The 15,273-nt window shown below is 34.9% G+C and overlaps 1 protein-coding gene across 8 annotated transcripts in view; it reads right to left on the bottom strand.

Moving 5' to 3' along the window:
* Positions 1-15,273, bottom strand: part of GALNT13 (polypeptide N-acetylgalactosaminyltransferase 13) — a 655,388-nt gene that overhangs the window by 49,384 nt on the left and 590,731 nt on the right. For all 8 annotated transcript variants that reach the window (XM_069574410.1, XM_069574411.1, XM_069574414.1 and 5 more), the window contains exon 10: positions 11,262-11,401. In XM_069574410.1, coding sequence (XP_069430511.1) covers positions 11,262-11,401 — 140 coding nt within the window. The remainder of the gene's footprint in view (positions 1-11,261; positions 11,402-15,273) is intronic.

Raw genomic sequence — 15,273 nt, forward strand, 5'->3', positions numbered from 1 at the left:
TTAGGAGTTCTTCCCAAATCTTCTGAAAATTAGGACAGTCTCAAAATTCCACCCAAATAATTGTAGTGTATTTGTGAAGTCCTTAAGTCCTACAGTGCCATATGCAAAGTAATAGAAACAAATTAGTCAAATATGCAAATTTATGTATTTTTCGTTGCTTCATTACTGGATGCTCCATTCTGTACATTTATAAAGATTAATTACACTGATAATTTTTTAACTAAAACATGAATCTTTTTGCATTCCTAATACCAAACAGTGGGAAGCAGTTGACCCTAAGAAAAACTATTACAAGGATAAATGGTGATTTCACAGGAAAAATTTTTCAAAACCAAGATTAAATTGCCAACTGCAAACATAAGACTCATGGTTTACACTCAGACACTGCATTAGTCTCATAATTAACATGTTAATATATATTTGTGCCAAATGTAATTTTACAAAAGCCATTTATTGACTTTAAAGTTGCCCAAATTACTAAGTCAAGTACAAGTGAATGTAAAAAAGAAGAAAAACTTTTCTAATAGAATGTTTTAGATTTTTTTCCTTTAGTCTCAACCCAAAGTAGTAGGTTTTACACTTGTCCACTCTGCTTCCAAAAAGTTCTTTTCTCTGGCTCCTATTAGGACACCTATTTCTACTGTTCACTCACTCATTACTTGGATATATTTAGTTATCTATGCTTCAGGTGCCTGTTTCTCCCTCTTGGCAAATGAGTATGATTAGAAACTTCTGTAGATGCTGGATTAGGTTTCTACAATTCAACTTTTTTGTATGGTACAGAACCCCATGGTCAGGTAATGGTTGCCAGAGTTGCGGAAAATGGTGTGATTTGCAGTAAAGCCCCAGTCAGCAATTGAAATTCACACTTGGAAAGGGGTTGGGCCTTTCTTTGGGATTAGAGTGAAAACTGACCTTTTCCAGTCCTGTGGCCACTGCTGAGTTTTCCAAATTTGCTGGCATATTGAATGCGCACTTTCACAGTATCATCTTTCAGGATTTGAAATAGCTCAACTGGAATTCCATCACCTCCACTAGCTTTGTTCATAGTGATGTTTTCTAAGGCCCACTTGATTTCACATTCTAGGATGTCTGGCTCTAGGTGAGTGATCACACCATCCTGATTATCTTGGTTGTGAAGATATTTTTTGTACAGTTCTGTGTATTCTTGCCACCTCTTCTTAATGTCTTCTGCTTCTGTTAGGTCCATATCATTTCTGTCCTTTATCGAGCCCATCTTTGCATGAAATATTCCCTTGGTATCTCTAATTTTCTTGAAGAGATCTCTAGTCTTTCCCATTTTGTTGTTTTCCTCCATTTTTTTGCATCGATCGCTGGAGAAAGCTTTCTTATCTCTTCTTGCTCTTCTTTGGAACTCTGCATTCAGATGCTTATATCTTTCCTTTTCTCCTTTGCTTTTCACTTCTTTTGTTTTCACAGCTATTTGTAAGGCCTCCCCAGATAGCCATTTTGCTTTTTTGCATTTCTTATCCATGAGAATGGTCTTGATCCCTGTCTCCTGTACAATGTCATGAGCCTCAGTCCATAGTTCATCAGGTACTCTATCTATCAGATCTAGTCCCTTAAATTTATTTCGCACTTCCACTGTATAATCATAAGGGATTTGATTCAGCAATATGTGAACCGTGAACTTCCAGATGTTCAAGCTGGTTTTAGAAAAGGCAGAGGAACCAGAGATCAAATTGCCAACATCTGCTGGATCATGGAAAAAGCAAGAGAGCTCCAGAAGAACATCTATTTCTGCCTTATTGACTATGCCAAAGCCTTTGACTGTGTGGATCACAATCAACTGTGGAAAATTCTGAAAGAGATGGAAATACCGGAACACCTGACCTGCCTCTTGAGAAACCTGTATGCAGGTCAGGAAGCAACAGTTAGAACTGGACATGGAACAACAGACTGGTTCCAAATAGGAAAAGGAGAACATCAAGGCTGTATATTGTCACCCTGCTTATTTAACTTCTATGCAGAGTACATCATGAGAAACGCTGGACTGGAAGAAACACAAGCTGGAATCAAGATTGCCAGGAGAAATATCAATAACCTCAGATAGGCGGATGACAATCTGCAAATGACCCTTATGGCAGAAAGTGAAGAGGAACTGAAAAGCCTCTTGATAAAAGTGAAAATGGAGAGTGAAAAAGTTGGCTTAAAGCTCAACATTCAGAAAATGAAGATCATGGCATCTGGTCCCATCACTTCATGGCAAATAGATGGGGAAACAGTGGAAACAGTGTCGGACTTTATTTTTTTGGGCTCCAAAATCACTGCAGATGGTAATTTCAGCCATGAAATTAAAAGACGCTTACTCCTTGAAAGGAAAGTTATGACCAACTTAGATAGCATATTCAAAAGCAGAGACATTACTTTGGTGACTAAGATCCATCTAGTCAAGGCTATGGTTTGTCCTGTGGTCATGTATGGATATAAGAGTTGTACTGTGAAGAAGGCTGAGCCTGAAGAATTGATGCTTTTGAACTGTGGTGTTGGAGAAGACTCTTGAGAGTCCCTTGGACTGCAAGGAGATCCAACCAATCCATTCTGAAGGAGATCAGCCCTGGGATTTCTTTGGAAGAAATGATGCTAAAGCTGAAACTCCAGTACTTTGGCCACCTCATGCGAAGAGTTGACTCATTGGAAAAGCCTCTGATGCTGGAAAGGACTGGGGCCAGGAGGAGAAGGGGATGACAGAGGATGAGATGGCTGGATGGCATCACTGACTCGATGGGCGCGAGTCTGAGTGAACTCCGGGAGATGGTGATGGACAGGGAGGCCTGGCGTGCTGCGATTCATGGGGTTGCAAAGAGTCAGACATGACTGAGCGACTGAACTGAACTCAACTGATGGTCATGAAGTTTACAAGTCATACTTTAGGACTGGTGAGAATACCTTGTCGTCTAATTTTATTGTTAAATTTGTCCATCACTTTTTGTTTTTGCTAACCTGGATGCTCTCTCTGATTCAGTTGAGGAATTCAAAAAGATTGAAACTATGTCACTGCTGCTGTTATTTTTTCAGAATTACAGAATAGATTCATTTTGGGGAGTGCATGGAAAGGAGTTTGTTCTCTTCATGACAGATTCTAACCTTCCTGAAAATTGGTTTGACAGTTTCTAGACATGAAACATTAATTGTCCCTTAGAAAGTAGCAGGTACTAAGAGGATATAGTATAGGGACTCAAGTCAAATCTGGTGAGGCTAACTGGACATGAGTTCTGGGAGACTGGAAACAGATAGGAGTCAGTGGCTTAGGAAAGCTGTCAGAATGAGACAGGGAAGACAACCACCACAGTAAAATTGAATAATTGAAGTTGTATGTGCCATGAACTGTTTCAAGCACTTATGTGTAATAACTAATTAAAAACCAACCTATTACCCTAATTTTATATATGAAAACATTATGATACAAAGAAGCTAAGTAGTTTGCTCAAATAAGTAATTGAAAGTTACAGTGAGGTTGGAAATTACCTAGTCCTGACATCTAGACTGGTAGGCAGTATTTTTCAGAAAGGGGGTGAAAAGAGCAAGGGAGGATTAAGTTCCAGTTGAATAAAGGCAAAGGTAAATGAAAGGTCATCCAGACAGTGCCAAAGACACATGGAACAGGGAAGTGGCCTAAGATCGGACCTGAGGACCAGGTCAAAAAGTCTAGAAGCAAAGTGGTTTCCATGCTGAGTGCCAAACTGTTGGGTCCAGGTCATGAAAATTATTTCTGTCTATTGTCAAGATGACACTGGATACAAATATTAGAGAATGAAGTGTCAGGGAACAGGGCTGTCAATATCCACTTTAAAAAATTGAGAAGAACATACCATCTGGATAGAGACAATGTCTGAGAGGTTTTTGCAGTAGTCCTATGATATCTAGATTTTTTTTTTTTAATGTATGAACACCTATAAGGCAGCATGGTGTGCATCAGGGTATTCTCAAGTAAATGAGTCTAACATTAGAAATCTAATATTTTCTTCAAACATAAAAATGGTTACTAGTGTCTTCTGACAGTCCTCAATGATCTAATCTTAATGTATAATAGAAGATACTAGCATACAGGAAAAAATATATGTATGTATTCCCAAAGAATGCTATTTAAGCAACAAAATGAAATATCAGGAAAGATCCTGAGCTTGTCACTGGTATTATATTACCTGACAAGACCAATTGCTTGATTATGCCATTCATTAATCCTAAGAAAAATCTAGGCAGACAAACATGGAGGAACTTCATCTACAGAAACTCATTACAGAATCCAACCTGAATCAACATAAGTAGAGCATATGGGTAGTTCTGCATTCTGGGAAAGTCTTGTGACTCATCCCTTGTGTTATTTTATAGCTTTGAGTACCTGGTGTAGGACCAACAGAGTTTTAACTTTGTTGTCTACTTTGACATTTCTTTGTTTACACATAATCTTTTATTGCCTGAGGAATAGTCTTTAATGACATAAACTTGGGAGTATTTTTCCCACTTGTGTCTTGATGTTAGAAATCAGCAAGTCTTTTTCTAAAAGTTTCTACTCATTGGCAGGATCATGGGTAATGTTACCACTTACACGGTTTATTCATTAGCTTTTGCTCCCTCTGCCGGATGGTAACAGAAAGCAAAAGTGGGAACTCCAATTCTAATGGAGAGGCATAAACTCTCACCCCCACCACCTTTGAATTTCAAAGCTAATATGTAAAATGCATTCTAAAATTAGACTAAACTTAGTTATTTTTTTTTTTGGCTTTAGTTACTCCAATACATGCTTATCCTTCAACTGTATATTATGTTACTCATTATCATTATTTTAAATATGTCAACTTCATTTGGTTTCTCTTTAGTTTGTAAAGGAAATACATTTGCAGTGAATTCAAGTTTAATGTTAATATTTCCATATTATAATTGCTGTAGTGAATATGCATTTCTCTTTACCAAATTGTGAATAAATCAGAAGGATGGTTTTATATAGATTTGCAAAATCTATATAATTAACAAATCCAAGCTGACTTCTCTTATGTAAACCTGGGTTTCCAATGACCTGACTGTGAGATTTAAAAACACAGAGTATGTGATATCTTAACCTCCTTCAACAAAACAGTAAATACAGAATACTGGACAATTTCACATATTTTGGTGGATAACAAAATCAATCCTAGGAGAATTCATAAATGCTCTAACTGGAATATAGTTTGTTGTAGTTGTTTATGCCAATGAATATTTAAATAATAAAATCAGAAATGGTTCTAATGTATTTATCAGTAGTGTAAAGCCAGAAAAAAAAAAAAAAACCACTTTCCAGTAGTAAACTCACTAATTTCATCCATAGGTGGGTTACCCAGGTCAACATTCTTTAGGGTTAACGTGATGGAGAGCAATATATTTTGCCTGTGTATTAGTTACACTGGGATAAAAATCAGTTACTGGGTCCCAAAGAGTTTTGCGAATATGATCATGGGCAGAGAGAATGCCCCATTTGTGCATGTTTTAAAATATGAGGCATTTTTTTTTTTTTTACTGGTTATCTTATTAAAAGATCAAGAAGATGGTGAATTTATAAATAGATCTGATTACCAACAGACACATAACACTTCTCAGGGTTTTAGCCTCTGGATTTGGCAGTAACTGATTTTATCCTTAATCCCTGCAGCCTAGCAGCTTCAATAGATGTCTATTTTTAGTTACTGAAATTTGTTCTTTAAGAGTGTTTAAGGAATACAGTGTCAATGTGTGCGAGGATCTTAACTAGTTGATAAGGTTAAAGAATACAAGAGAAAAAGGAAGTGCTAAGGTGTCAAGTAGGCAGTAAAAAATTCAGAGACTACTGTCAAAATGTCTTCCAAGCAGCATGCAAATACGGATATTAAGCCCTAAGAGTTAAGTCAATTGGCTCCAGAATTCCTCTTCTCTTCCCTCTTGCCCTCTGTATTCCTGTATTCCACATAGCTTACAAAACATTTTTTTCCCCAAGATGCTGGCCTGTCCAAGGCCAAAAATTTAGGGTAAAGCTTTATTACTTTAGAAAGCCAATTTTCAATCTTATAGTTGAATTAGCTTTTATATTTATAAGATCAGGAGCTGACATGCTAAATATACATAAGCTAGTGTTAGTTAAGAGAGAATTTAATGCTGCAGGAAGCTCCTCTTCCTTATTCCATTATGATCTGCTTACTAAGTCTAAAAGGCATATGCTTCATTAAGCTACCTAAAGGTTTTAGTTCAAAGCAATTCAGCTTTTAACTTCCCATTGGAAATTGCATGTAATTCATGGGCTGGGTGAAGTAATATTTCAATTACCTGCATAAAATTCAAATGTAAGAAATTACAACAGTTGTCTGATATCAATACTGATGATTATTTTGGCGACAATATACACTGATAGAAACTGAATATCAAGTTTACCTCTATCTTCTAATATAACAAGGAAAGCTATAAAGAGAAATTGACGTGAAAATACTTATTTGCACCAGTGCACTGCAATATTAAACATCTGGGCTTTGAAAAACATTGAAAGTTAAAGAACTTGTAAATTATTAGATTCTAACAATTTCATTTGAAATTGAGTACATGTGAATTACTTCAAAGAAATAACTCTGTGCCCTAGATAAGTAGCTTTGGACACCTGGTTCCACTTTGAGACTATCTGAGAGACAGTGCCTTCATACATAATGACAGTAAGAAAGAAAAAGATTTAAATGACTGTCATCCAATATAGTCCATTAATAGTTTATCTCAAACTCATTATCAAAGTGTTTATGACTACACATGACTGTGCAAAATTGAATTGGAAAGCAGTGCTTGGTGAATTTGTCCTTCTTGTTTTCAAGGAAATTGTTGCAGGACTGCATCTCTTGAAGGGTGGTTTTAAAATGGAAAACTGTAGTACATTAATATCCCAGAAAGTTCAAAACCAGATATATCTCATAGATTTTTTAATTTATTGAGTTTTTTAAATACCTCATAGGACAGTTTAAATTCAACTGAATTTCTTACCTGTTTGATTATCTCTTGCCTTTTCCCTCACCCCCATTTCAGTAGAATGGCTTAAGAGTACAGGTCTTTCTTGTTGACTTTTCATCCTTAGCATATAGCACAGGTTACAGCTTAAGCTCTTAATTAATAAAAGTATTTTGAATGAATAACATATAGTGATATCCATTTTCTCCTTCTAGTTAAAAGGAAAAGTGAACATTATTGTCAGACTAAAATGTATTTGAATCCTGACTTCAATATTTAGCTAGCTCTATGACCATTAGGTTGATCCTGTGAATTTTCTGCATAAAGGTTTCCATATTTAATTGGGGATAATAACAAAACCTGCCAAGAAATTGTGATTTTTTAAAAATACAATTTTTAAGCATCTAGCGTAATGTTTGACATAGTAAGAAAACAATAGTAGCTATAATAATTACAATAACTGTCACTACTGGTGCTGCTACTCCTCTGCTAGGTGGGGTTATAGATGCTCTGTATCCTCAATCATCACTGTCACCTGTATGATAACCTTCCTTCTACCGCTAGGTACCAGAGAGAGACCTAGTGCTACTTGAGTCCTAAAATGGGAGGTCAGGATTTAGACCCTCCTCTGCTTGACTCCAAAGTCTGAAATTCTTTCAGTACACCATGTTGCCTCTCCTGGATATGTTTCAAAAATCCTAAAGGTATATTTCTATCTTCAAAAGTTTTTCAAATTATTTCTGTAAATTAAAATAAAGCCACCTGATCCATTAAAGAAGATAGCTACTTTAAAATCAGTAGGTTGTATAAAGGAATTTTCTCACACTTCATTTTCATTTTTTCAGAAAGTCAATTAATTAGATTTCTCAATGTGTAGTGCAGGAGAGTATGAAACTGAATTTTTAAATTGGAAATAGATATCTAGGTTCTATTTCAGAGTCCTGAGTTTTTCTCAGGAGTCACCCTGATGGCCTTAGATAATTTCCAAAAACTCCTCTTAACTCATCTGTCTTGTTAACAGGTCTTGGTTATAACTTCTTTTAGAAAAAGTGATCAGCGTTTACTCACTACCTGGGTGCATTGACTACCATGGGAGGAATACCCTACTACGAGAATAGAAAAACTCCCTCTTCTAAAGGTACAAATTCACAATTGGCCCAACAAACTTTTCCATAAAAGAAATGAGTATTAGATACTTTATTGGAGATCTTTAGTAGAAGTAGATTATAATAACTAGCATGCACATAGAGCTCTAGTTTTAAAAACACTCTTCTATTTTATGTATTAAATATAAATAAATCCTGTGACTTACTGCTAACATGGGAATACTGAATATTTAAAAACAATAGCAATAACACTCCATCCCAATGAAAAAAAAAAAAGCCAGAGGCACAGGACTAAAGTTACAGCTAGAAAGTGGTAATATTCAGTGTTATTACACATGAACCTTTGCACTACAGAATTCAGATTAATGTTAGATATTTGACAGTGTATGGATAAGGCACACACAAAAAAATCTTTAAAAACAATTCAGCTGGAAATGAATTGTCTGTTTTTATTTTCTAGTGAATCGATATCTTGGCAAATGAACCAAAAAATATTAGACTGAATTTTCAGATATTCTGCTGTTATGACCTATAAAAATGGCAGATTCAAATAATATTTTCCAAATGCATTGTATTATTGATATTAAAATGTTTTAATGTAACAAATAATAAATTAGTTTTCTCAAATGTAATTCCTATTAAGTGGGAAATTACCAATATGAAGCATATAATTCATAAAGGGATAACTCTTATTTTGAGCAATTAAATATGTATTATGACCATATGCTTGTACAGTTATGATATAGCTAACTTTTTAATCTCTAAAGATATGGTACCCAAAGCAACTTACAGATTCAAGCAATTGCTATGAAATTACCAATGGTAATTTTTAACAGAGCAAATAATTTTATAATTTGTATGGAAACACAAAAGACCCTGAATAGCTGAAGCAATCTTGAGAAAGCAAAAATGGAGCTGGATGAATCAAACTGCCTGATTTCAGACTAGAGTACAAAGCTACAGTCATCAAGACAGTATGGTATTGGTACAAAAACAGAAATATAGACCAATGGAACAAGATAGAAATCCCTGAGACAAACCCACACACCTGTGGCCCCCTAATCTACAACAAAGGAGGCAGGAATATACAATGGATAAAGCTGAATAAGTGGTGCTGGGAGAACTGGACAGCTAAGTGTAAAAAAAAAAGAAAGAAAGTAGAATGCTCCCTAGCAAGATACACAAAAATAAACTCCACTTCCTAGAGTAATGAAAATTAAAACAAAACAAAACACCAAATGGGGTCTAATTAAACTTAAAAGCTTTTGCACAGCAAAGGAAACCATAAACAAAATGAAAAGACAACCCAGAGAATGGGAGAAAATATTTACAAATGAAGTGACCGAAAAGGAGTCAATCTCTAAAATATACAGTTTATGCAACTCAATATCCAAAACCAAACAACGCAAACAAAAAATGAGCAGAAGATCTAAGTGTACGTTTCTCTAAAGAAGACATACAAATGCCCAAAAAGCACATGAAAAGATGCTCAACATCACTAATTATTGGAGAGATGCAAATCAAATGTATAATGAGACACATCTTATGCTGGTCAGAATGGTCATCATAAAAAAATCTACAAACAATGAATGCTGTAGAAAAGGGAATCCTTCTACACTTTTGGTGAGAATATAAATTGGTGCAGCCACTATGAACAACAGTATGGAGATTCCCTAAGAAAAACTACAAACAGAACTTCCATATTATCCAGCAATCCCACTCCTGGGCATGTTATCTAGAGAAAACTCTTGATTTAAAAAGATACATGCACCCCAGTGTTTAACGAAGCAATACTTAACTGTAGCCAGGACATGCAAGCAACTTAAATGTTCATCTATGGAGTAATGGGTAAAGAAGATGTGGTACATATGTATAATGAAATATGACTCAGCCACAAAGAAGAATGAAATAATTCCATTTGCAGCAACATGAATGGACCTAGAAATTGTTGTACTGAGTGAAGTAAGAAAGCAAAATAAATAATGCTTTTATGTGGAATCCAAAAAATAAAGTACAAATGAACTTATTTACAAAACAGAAGTATATTTGATGTAAAAACAAACATGGTTACCAGGGTGGTGGGAAGGGAAGTATAAATTGGCAGATTGGGATTGATATATACACAACATAAAATAGATAACTAATAAGGACCTGCTGTATATAGCACAGGGAACTCTACTCAATGCTCTGTAGTAGCCTATATGGGAAAAGAATCTAAGGAATATATATATATATATATATATATATATATATATATATATGTATATATGTATATATGTATATATGTATAAATGAATCACTTTGTAGTACATCTGACACTAACACAACATTATAAATGAGCTATACTCCAATAAAAATTTAATAAGTCACAGAGGAAGAGAAAATAACAAAAATGCATGGTTTTCTTCTGAATACAATAAAGTTATGGCAGGTTTGTCCTCTGAATTGTATATGGTTATTAGAAACAGTAGATTTCTGGATGAGTGAGAGTGAAAACTTGGTAAGAAGTGAAAATATTTATTAAAAAAGATAATATTTTGAGAAAGTATGGAACAGATCAGGGGTTCTCCATGTGTCCAAAGTCAGTATGATTTTGATAATAGTATTATGATAATACCCTTTCACCCTCACTTCTCATGAATGTATAGGGAATCTTCAGTTGGTTTACCTGGTGTGCTATATTATAAAAGACTGAATATCAAAGCAGATACAAGAATCCAGCTACCTCTTTTTGGCCAGTTCTTGATGCAATTTATAAAAATGTAGATTAACTTAATCTTCTTACTATTTTATTTTGCTTTATAAAGTTTACTTTCCAAAAATATGTTACTTATATTAGTAAATTAATAAATTTAAAGTTTCCAGTTTCTTTTCCCACAGTAAAGATTAACACTTATAGCCTACATAAAGAAAAACAAAATTTGCTGTAAACCTCAAAGACTCTAAATTCCATATGATTAAAAAGTTTTAGAAGTATTTATAAAGAAACAAAATACTATTTATTCTACCTTAAACTGTGTTTTTTATAAATCCCAATGATATAGACCTTTATGGTCCTTGTAATTTACGAGAAGTCTTTTATAATAGATCTGTTTAAAAACCGTTAAAGCATTGTATTCATAGCATAAAAATATTGAGCTCCTTAGAAATTGCTCTTTTGCAAAATATATTTATAACTTAACCAAAATAAATAATTCATACCTCTCCAAGTGAGTAATAACGTCTTGGGATCTGGGAGTCCGGATAGATGTTTTCAAGGTACCAAGAAAAGGGCTTACACTTCAGATTTTCTCTTAGTGTTTTTCTGACTGATACATCTCCGTAATCCACTTTGACAACACCTGGAATTTTTCAGAGAAACATTGAAATCTGTTTATGCTATTTTCATTTTAGCACTGTTTCACTCTGCTTTGCTATCAGTTTTTTCTCTATAATTAAAATTTCATCAAATTGAATTGCATGTGCAGCTGCTACTACACTGATTTCTTGCTAACATCCAATTAGTACATTAAATGGATAGAAAAAGTTTTTCCATTGGTTATGACTTAAAATGTAAATATTTATCACCAAGTACTTGTACTTCTTAAACTGAATAATTAAGTAAGTATAAGTTGGTATTAATTTATCATCTCATAATGAAAGCTTAATTGAGCTATGTGATAATGTGGTTTCTTTTTAATGAAAGTTCCAGTGGCTTCACTATTTGTATTCCTCCTATTTTTCCTTTAGTGTCATTAATTCACTACTTGTGCATTTAATGAGAAATATACATAAGTATGACCCTCACAATGGATGACACATTTGTGTTCTAAGTTTTCCTTCTTGAATTTTTATTTTATCTAGGTTTAGGACCTTTTTCTTTACTAATTTTTCCCTGTTTCATAAGTTAGTGTAAACCACTTCAAATCCTTGAGAAAGTTAGTAAATAAATAAGAAGCCACAAGCAAATGAAATATACTCACATGCGTATTATTAAAATTGCTTAATTGTACTTCATTTAATAGCAGAATATATGAATTTAAAATGAATTTTCCATTGAGGATCATAATAGAGTGATTTTTAGTTGAGAAATAAAAATAACAGCACTAATTTTAGTGACATGAATTGCTCATTACTAATATTAAAATGACATTTAATTGAAGTGGCTAAATAACTGTTATAAGACGACAATTAATTCTTAGATTTTGAAAAGATGTCTGTTTAACATGTTTAAGAGCACTAAGCAACCACACTTTGGCACAGGAAAAAAGTGGCCCAGTCTTGATATGCTATCCCAACCAAGCAGCAAAGTCAGTCTAAATGTCTGTAACTAATATCATTATTTAGGTTACTATTTTCAAATGAGGCTGGACTCTTGAGGCTTATCACCTGCCAGTCCTTCCTACTCCTCACCACCCATTTGTTTTTTTTCAGAATTTTGTTTTTTCCCCCAAATGTTTAAGCAGCCAAACCATTTCCTTCTACAATAAAATATTGATTTTTCTAGCTAGTGTTTGGATGAAAATAAAAAGATATTTGGGCTTTGTAGACAAATACTTCCTTTCAAAATAATTGTATCCAGAACCTCCAATCTCGATGTAGCCTTCAAAAGAGATTCAATAACACTTAAAAATAGATTACTAAAAGAATTTCTTTTTGTTTAGTGGCTTTGAAAATCTTACTTAAAAATTCTATTGGACCCAGAGAAAAAGGCAATGCTGCTTCAAAGGATTTAATTCAGTAGTTTTGCATCTTAAATTTAACATTCCAAAAAGGTCCTCTTGATTTTCCACATGACCCATCTTCAAGATTCTCTATTTCAGTAACTAGCAATAGTGTCCACCCATTTTCTCAAGGCAAAAACATGAATATTTCTTTTATCTCACACAGACATTCAATTCATTAACAATCCACAATATGGATCGTTCTACATACAGAGGGGTTACATCCTGAGAAACCCATCATAAGTTAAAAAAAAATGCATTCAATAGACCTAACCTACCAAACGTTGCAGCTGAGCCAAGCCTACATCAAATGTGCTCAGAACATTTGCATTAGGCTACAACTGGCAAAAATCATCTAATATTAATCCAATTTTATAAAAAAATTGTTGAATATCTCACATACTTTATTGAATATTATGCTGAAAGTGAAAAACAGGGCAACTGAATGGATAGAGAATGGTTTTAAGTGTATCAGTTGTTTTCACCCTCCTGATCACATGGCTGACTGGGTGCTGGGGCAGCCCAGCTTCTCAAGAGAGTATTATGCTGTATGTTGCTAGCCTGGAAAAATATTAAATTCTAAAGTTTCACAAGTTCAGTTTTTACTGAATACCTATTGCTTTCACACCATAATAAAGTTGAAAACTTTAGTCAAATCATCATGAGTCAAGGACTCTCTATAGATTCCCAGCCCCTCTATCATCCCCATTACCATCCTGGTCTCACTCTCTCTCATCTCTTGCCTAAGACTAAGCATGCCTAAGCATGTCATCACCTCCTAACTAGTCTCCCTGACATCTTACATTTCTCCATTTATCCTTTATTTACTATTGCCTGCTCCCTAGACAGTATATTTGAAATATAAAATCATGTGTTCCCTTGCTCCAAAGCTTCCAACAATTTTCCATTGTACTAGAAATAATTGATAATTATCATAATCATTGCCAGAGTTTCTTTATGAAATGACCCTTGGTTGTCTCTCTGAATTAATCACCTGTATTCACTTCATTGTAGCAAAACTTCCTTTCCCACTCTTTCTTGCTTTCTTTCCCTATCTCCGAATCTATAATCAAAATTTATTTCCTCATGCTCACCCTGACTTTCTCTCTAAACTGATCACCCCTCCCATCATCTTGCTAATGCTCTATCCCTCCATTCTTTATTCTCCAGCATACTTGTTAGTACTTGATATTCTATCACATGTTAATTCTCTTTGCCTCCCCAGTAAGAACTTTGGACAAATAATTTAATCTCTTGATTCCTAAGGTATCTTGTATGTGGTATATAATAATTCAGTTCCATTCAGTCGCTCAGTCGTGTCCGACTCTTTGCAACCCCATGAATTGCAGGCCTCCCTGTCCATCACCAACTCCCGGAGTTTACCCAAACTCATGTCCATCGAGTCGGTGATGCCATCCAGCCATCTCATCCTCTGTCGTCCCCTTCTCCTCTTGCCCCCAATCCCTCCCAGCATCAGGGTCTGTTCCAGTGAGTCAGCTCTTCACAGGAGGTGGCCAAAGTATTGTAGTTTCATCTTCAGCATCAGTCCTTCCAATGAACACCCAGGACTGATCTCCTTTAGGATGGACTGCTGAATACATATTGCGTATGGTAATGGACACCTGCTGCTTTTGACTGCCTGGCATCCATTTTGCATATTGGTAAGAGCATTCAAGTTTTCTTTGGGCAACCGTCACACTCTCACTTGTGTGACTTGCTGACCTCGTCCCCCTTCCTGTCTTTCCAGCTCCAACTAGCATCATAGAATAAAGGCATATCACTTGTGAATCCTGTTAAAAATTCACATTTTGATTCAGGTGGTCTATACTGAGGCCTGAGAGTCTACATAGTTACCAAGCTCCCAGGGGATGCTGCTGTTCCTCAGGTCAAATTCTGTAGCCCCCAAGACAATCAAAGCAACCCATTTCTCATTGTTACTTATAACCTATCATAATGACTGGCTTAGGACTGGGCATGTGATAAAAGTATAAATAAATAAAAGTATACTCTGACAACTTTCTAGGACTATTAGAAAGTAGAAATTCTCTTTCCTTTGGAATTGCTAGCTAGCTGTAAAGATGACTAAAGCCTGGAGCTTCTGAGGCTACCATATGGAGAATGCCTTCTAAGATAATGAAGCAAATACAGGAATAAGATAAACAAATGGAAAGAGAAACAGGCAAAGATAGCATAAGTCAAGCCAACATTTAAATCAGCAGATATTTATCATGTTCCAGCCTTTATACAGAGCATGTATTCTAAGCACTTTGGATATGTCAATGAACAAAAAATGTATCTTCCTCAATGGAATTTACCTTGTAGGGGAAGGAGACATAAGTAAACAGTAATACATTAGAAGGTGATACATGCTATGACAAAAATAGGGTGAGGGTAGAAGTTTGCAATAGAAGGAATCTTAATGCATTATGGTTTTTTCAAAAGCAGCTTATAGGAGTTATAAGTTTTTAATGTAAATCTTTCAATGGAACTTGAACAAATGCTAGAGAAGC

Source organism: Ovis canadensis, chromosome 2, assembly GCF_042477335.2.
Source record: "Ovis canadensis isolate MfBH-ARS-UI-01 breed Bighorn chromosome 2, ARS-UI_OviCan_v2, whole genome shotgun sequence".
Lineage (NCBI taxonomy): Eukaryota > Metazoa > Chordata > Mammalia > Artiodactyla > Bovidae > Ovis > Ovis canadensis.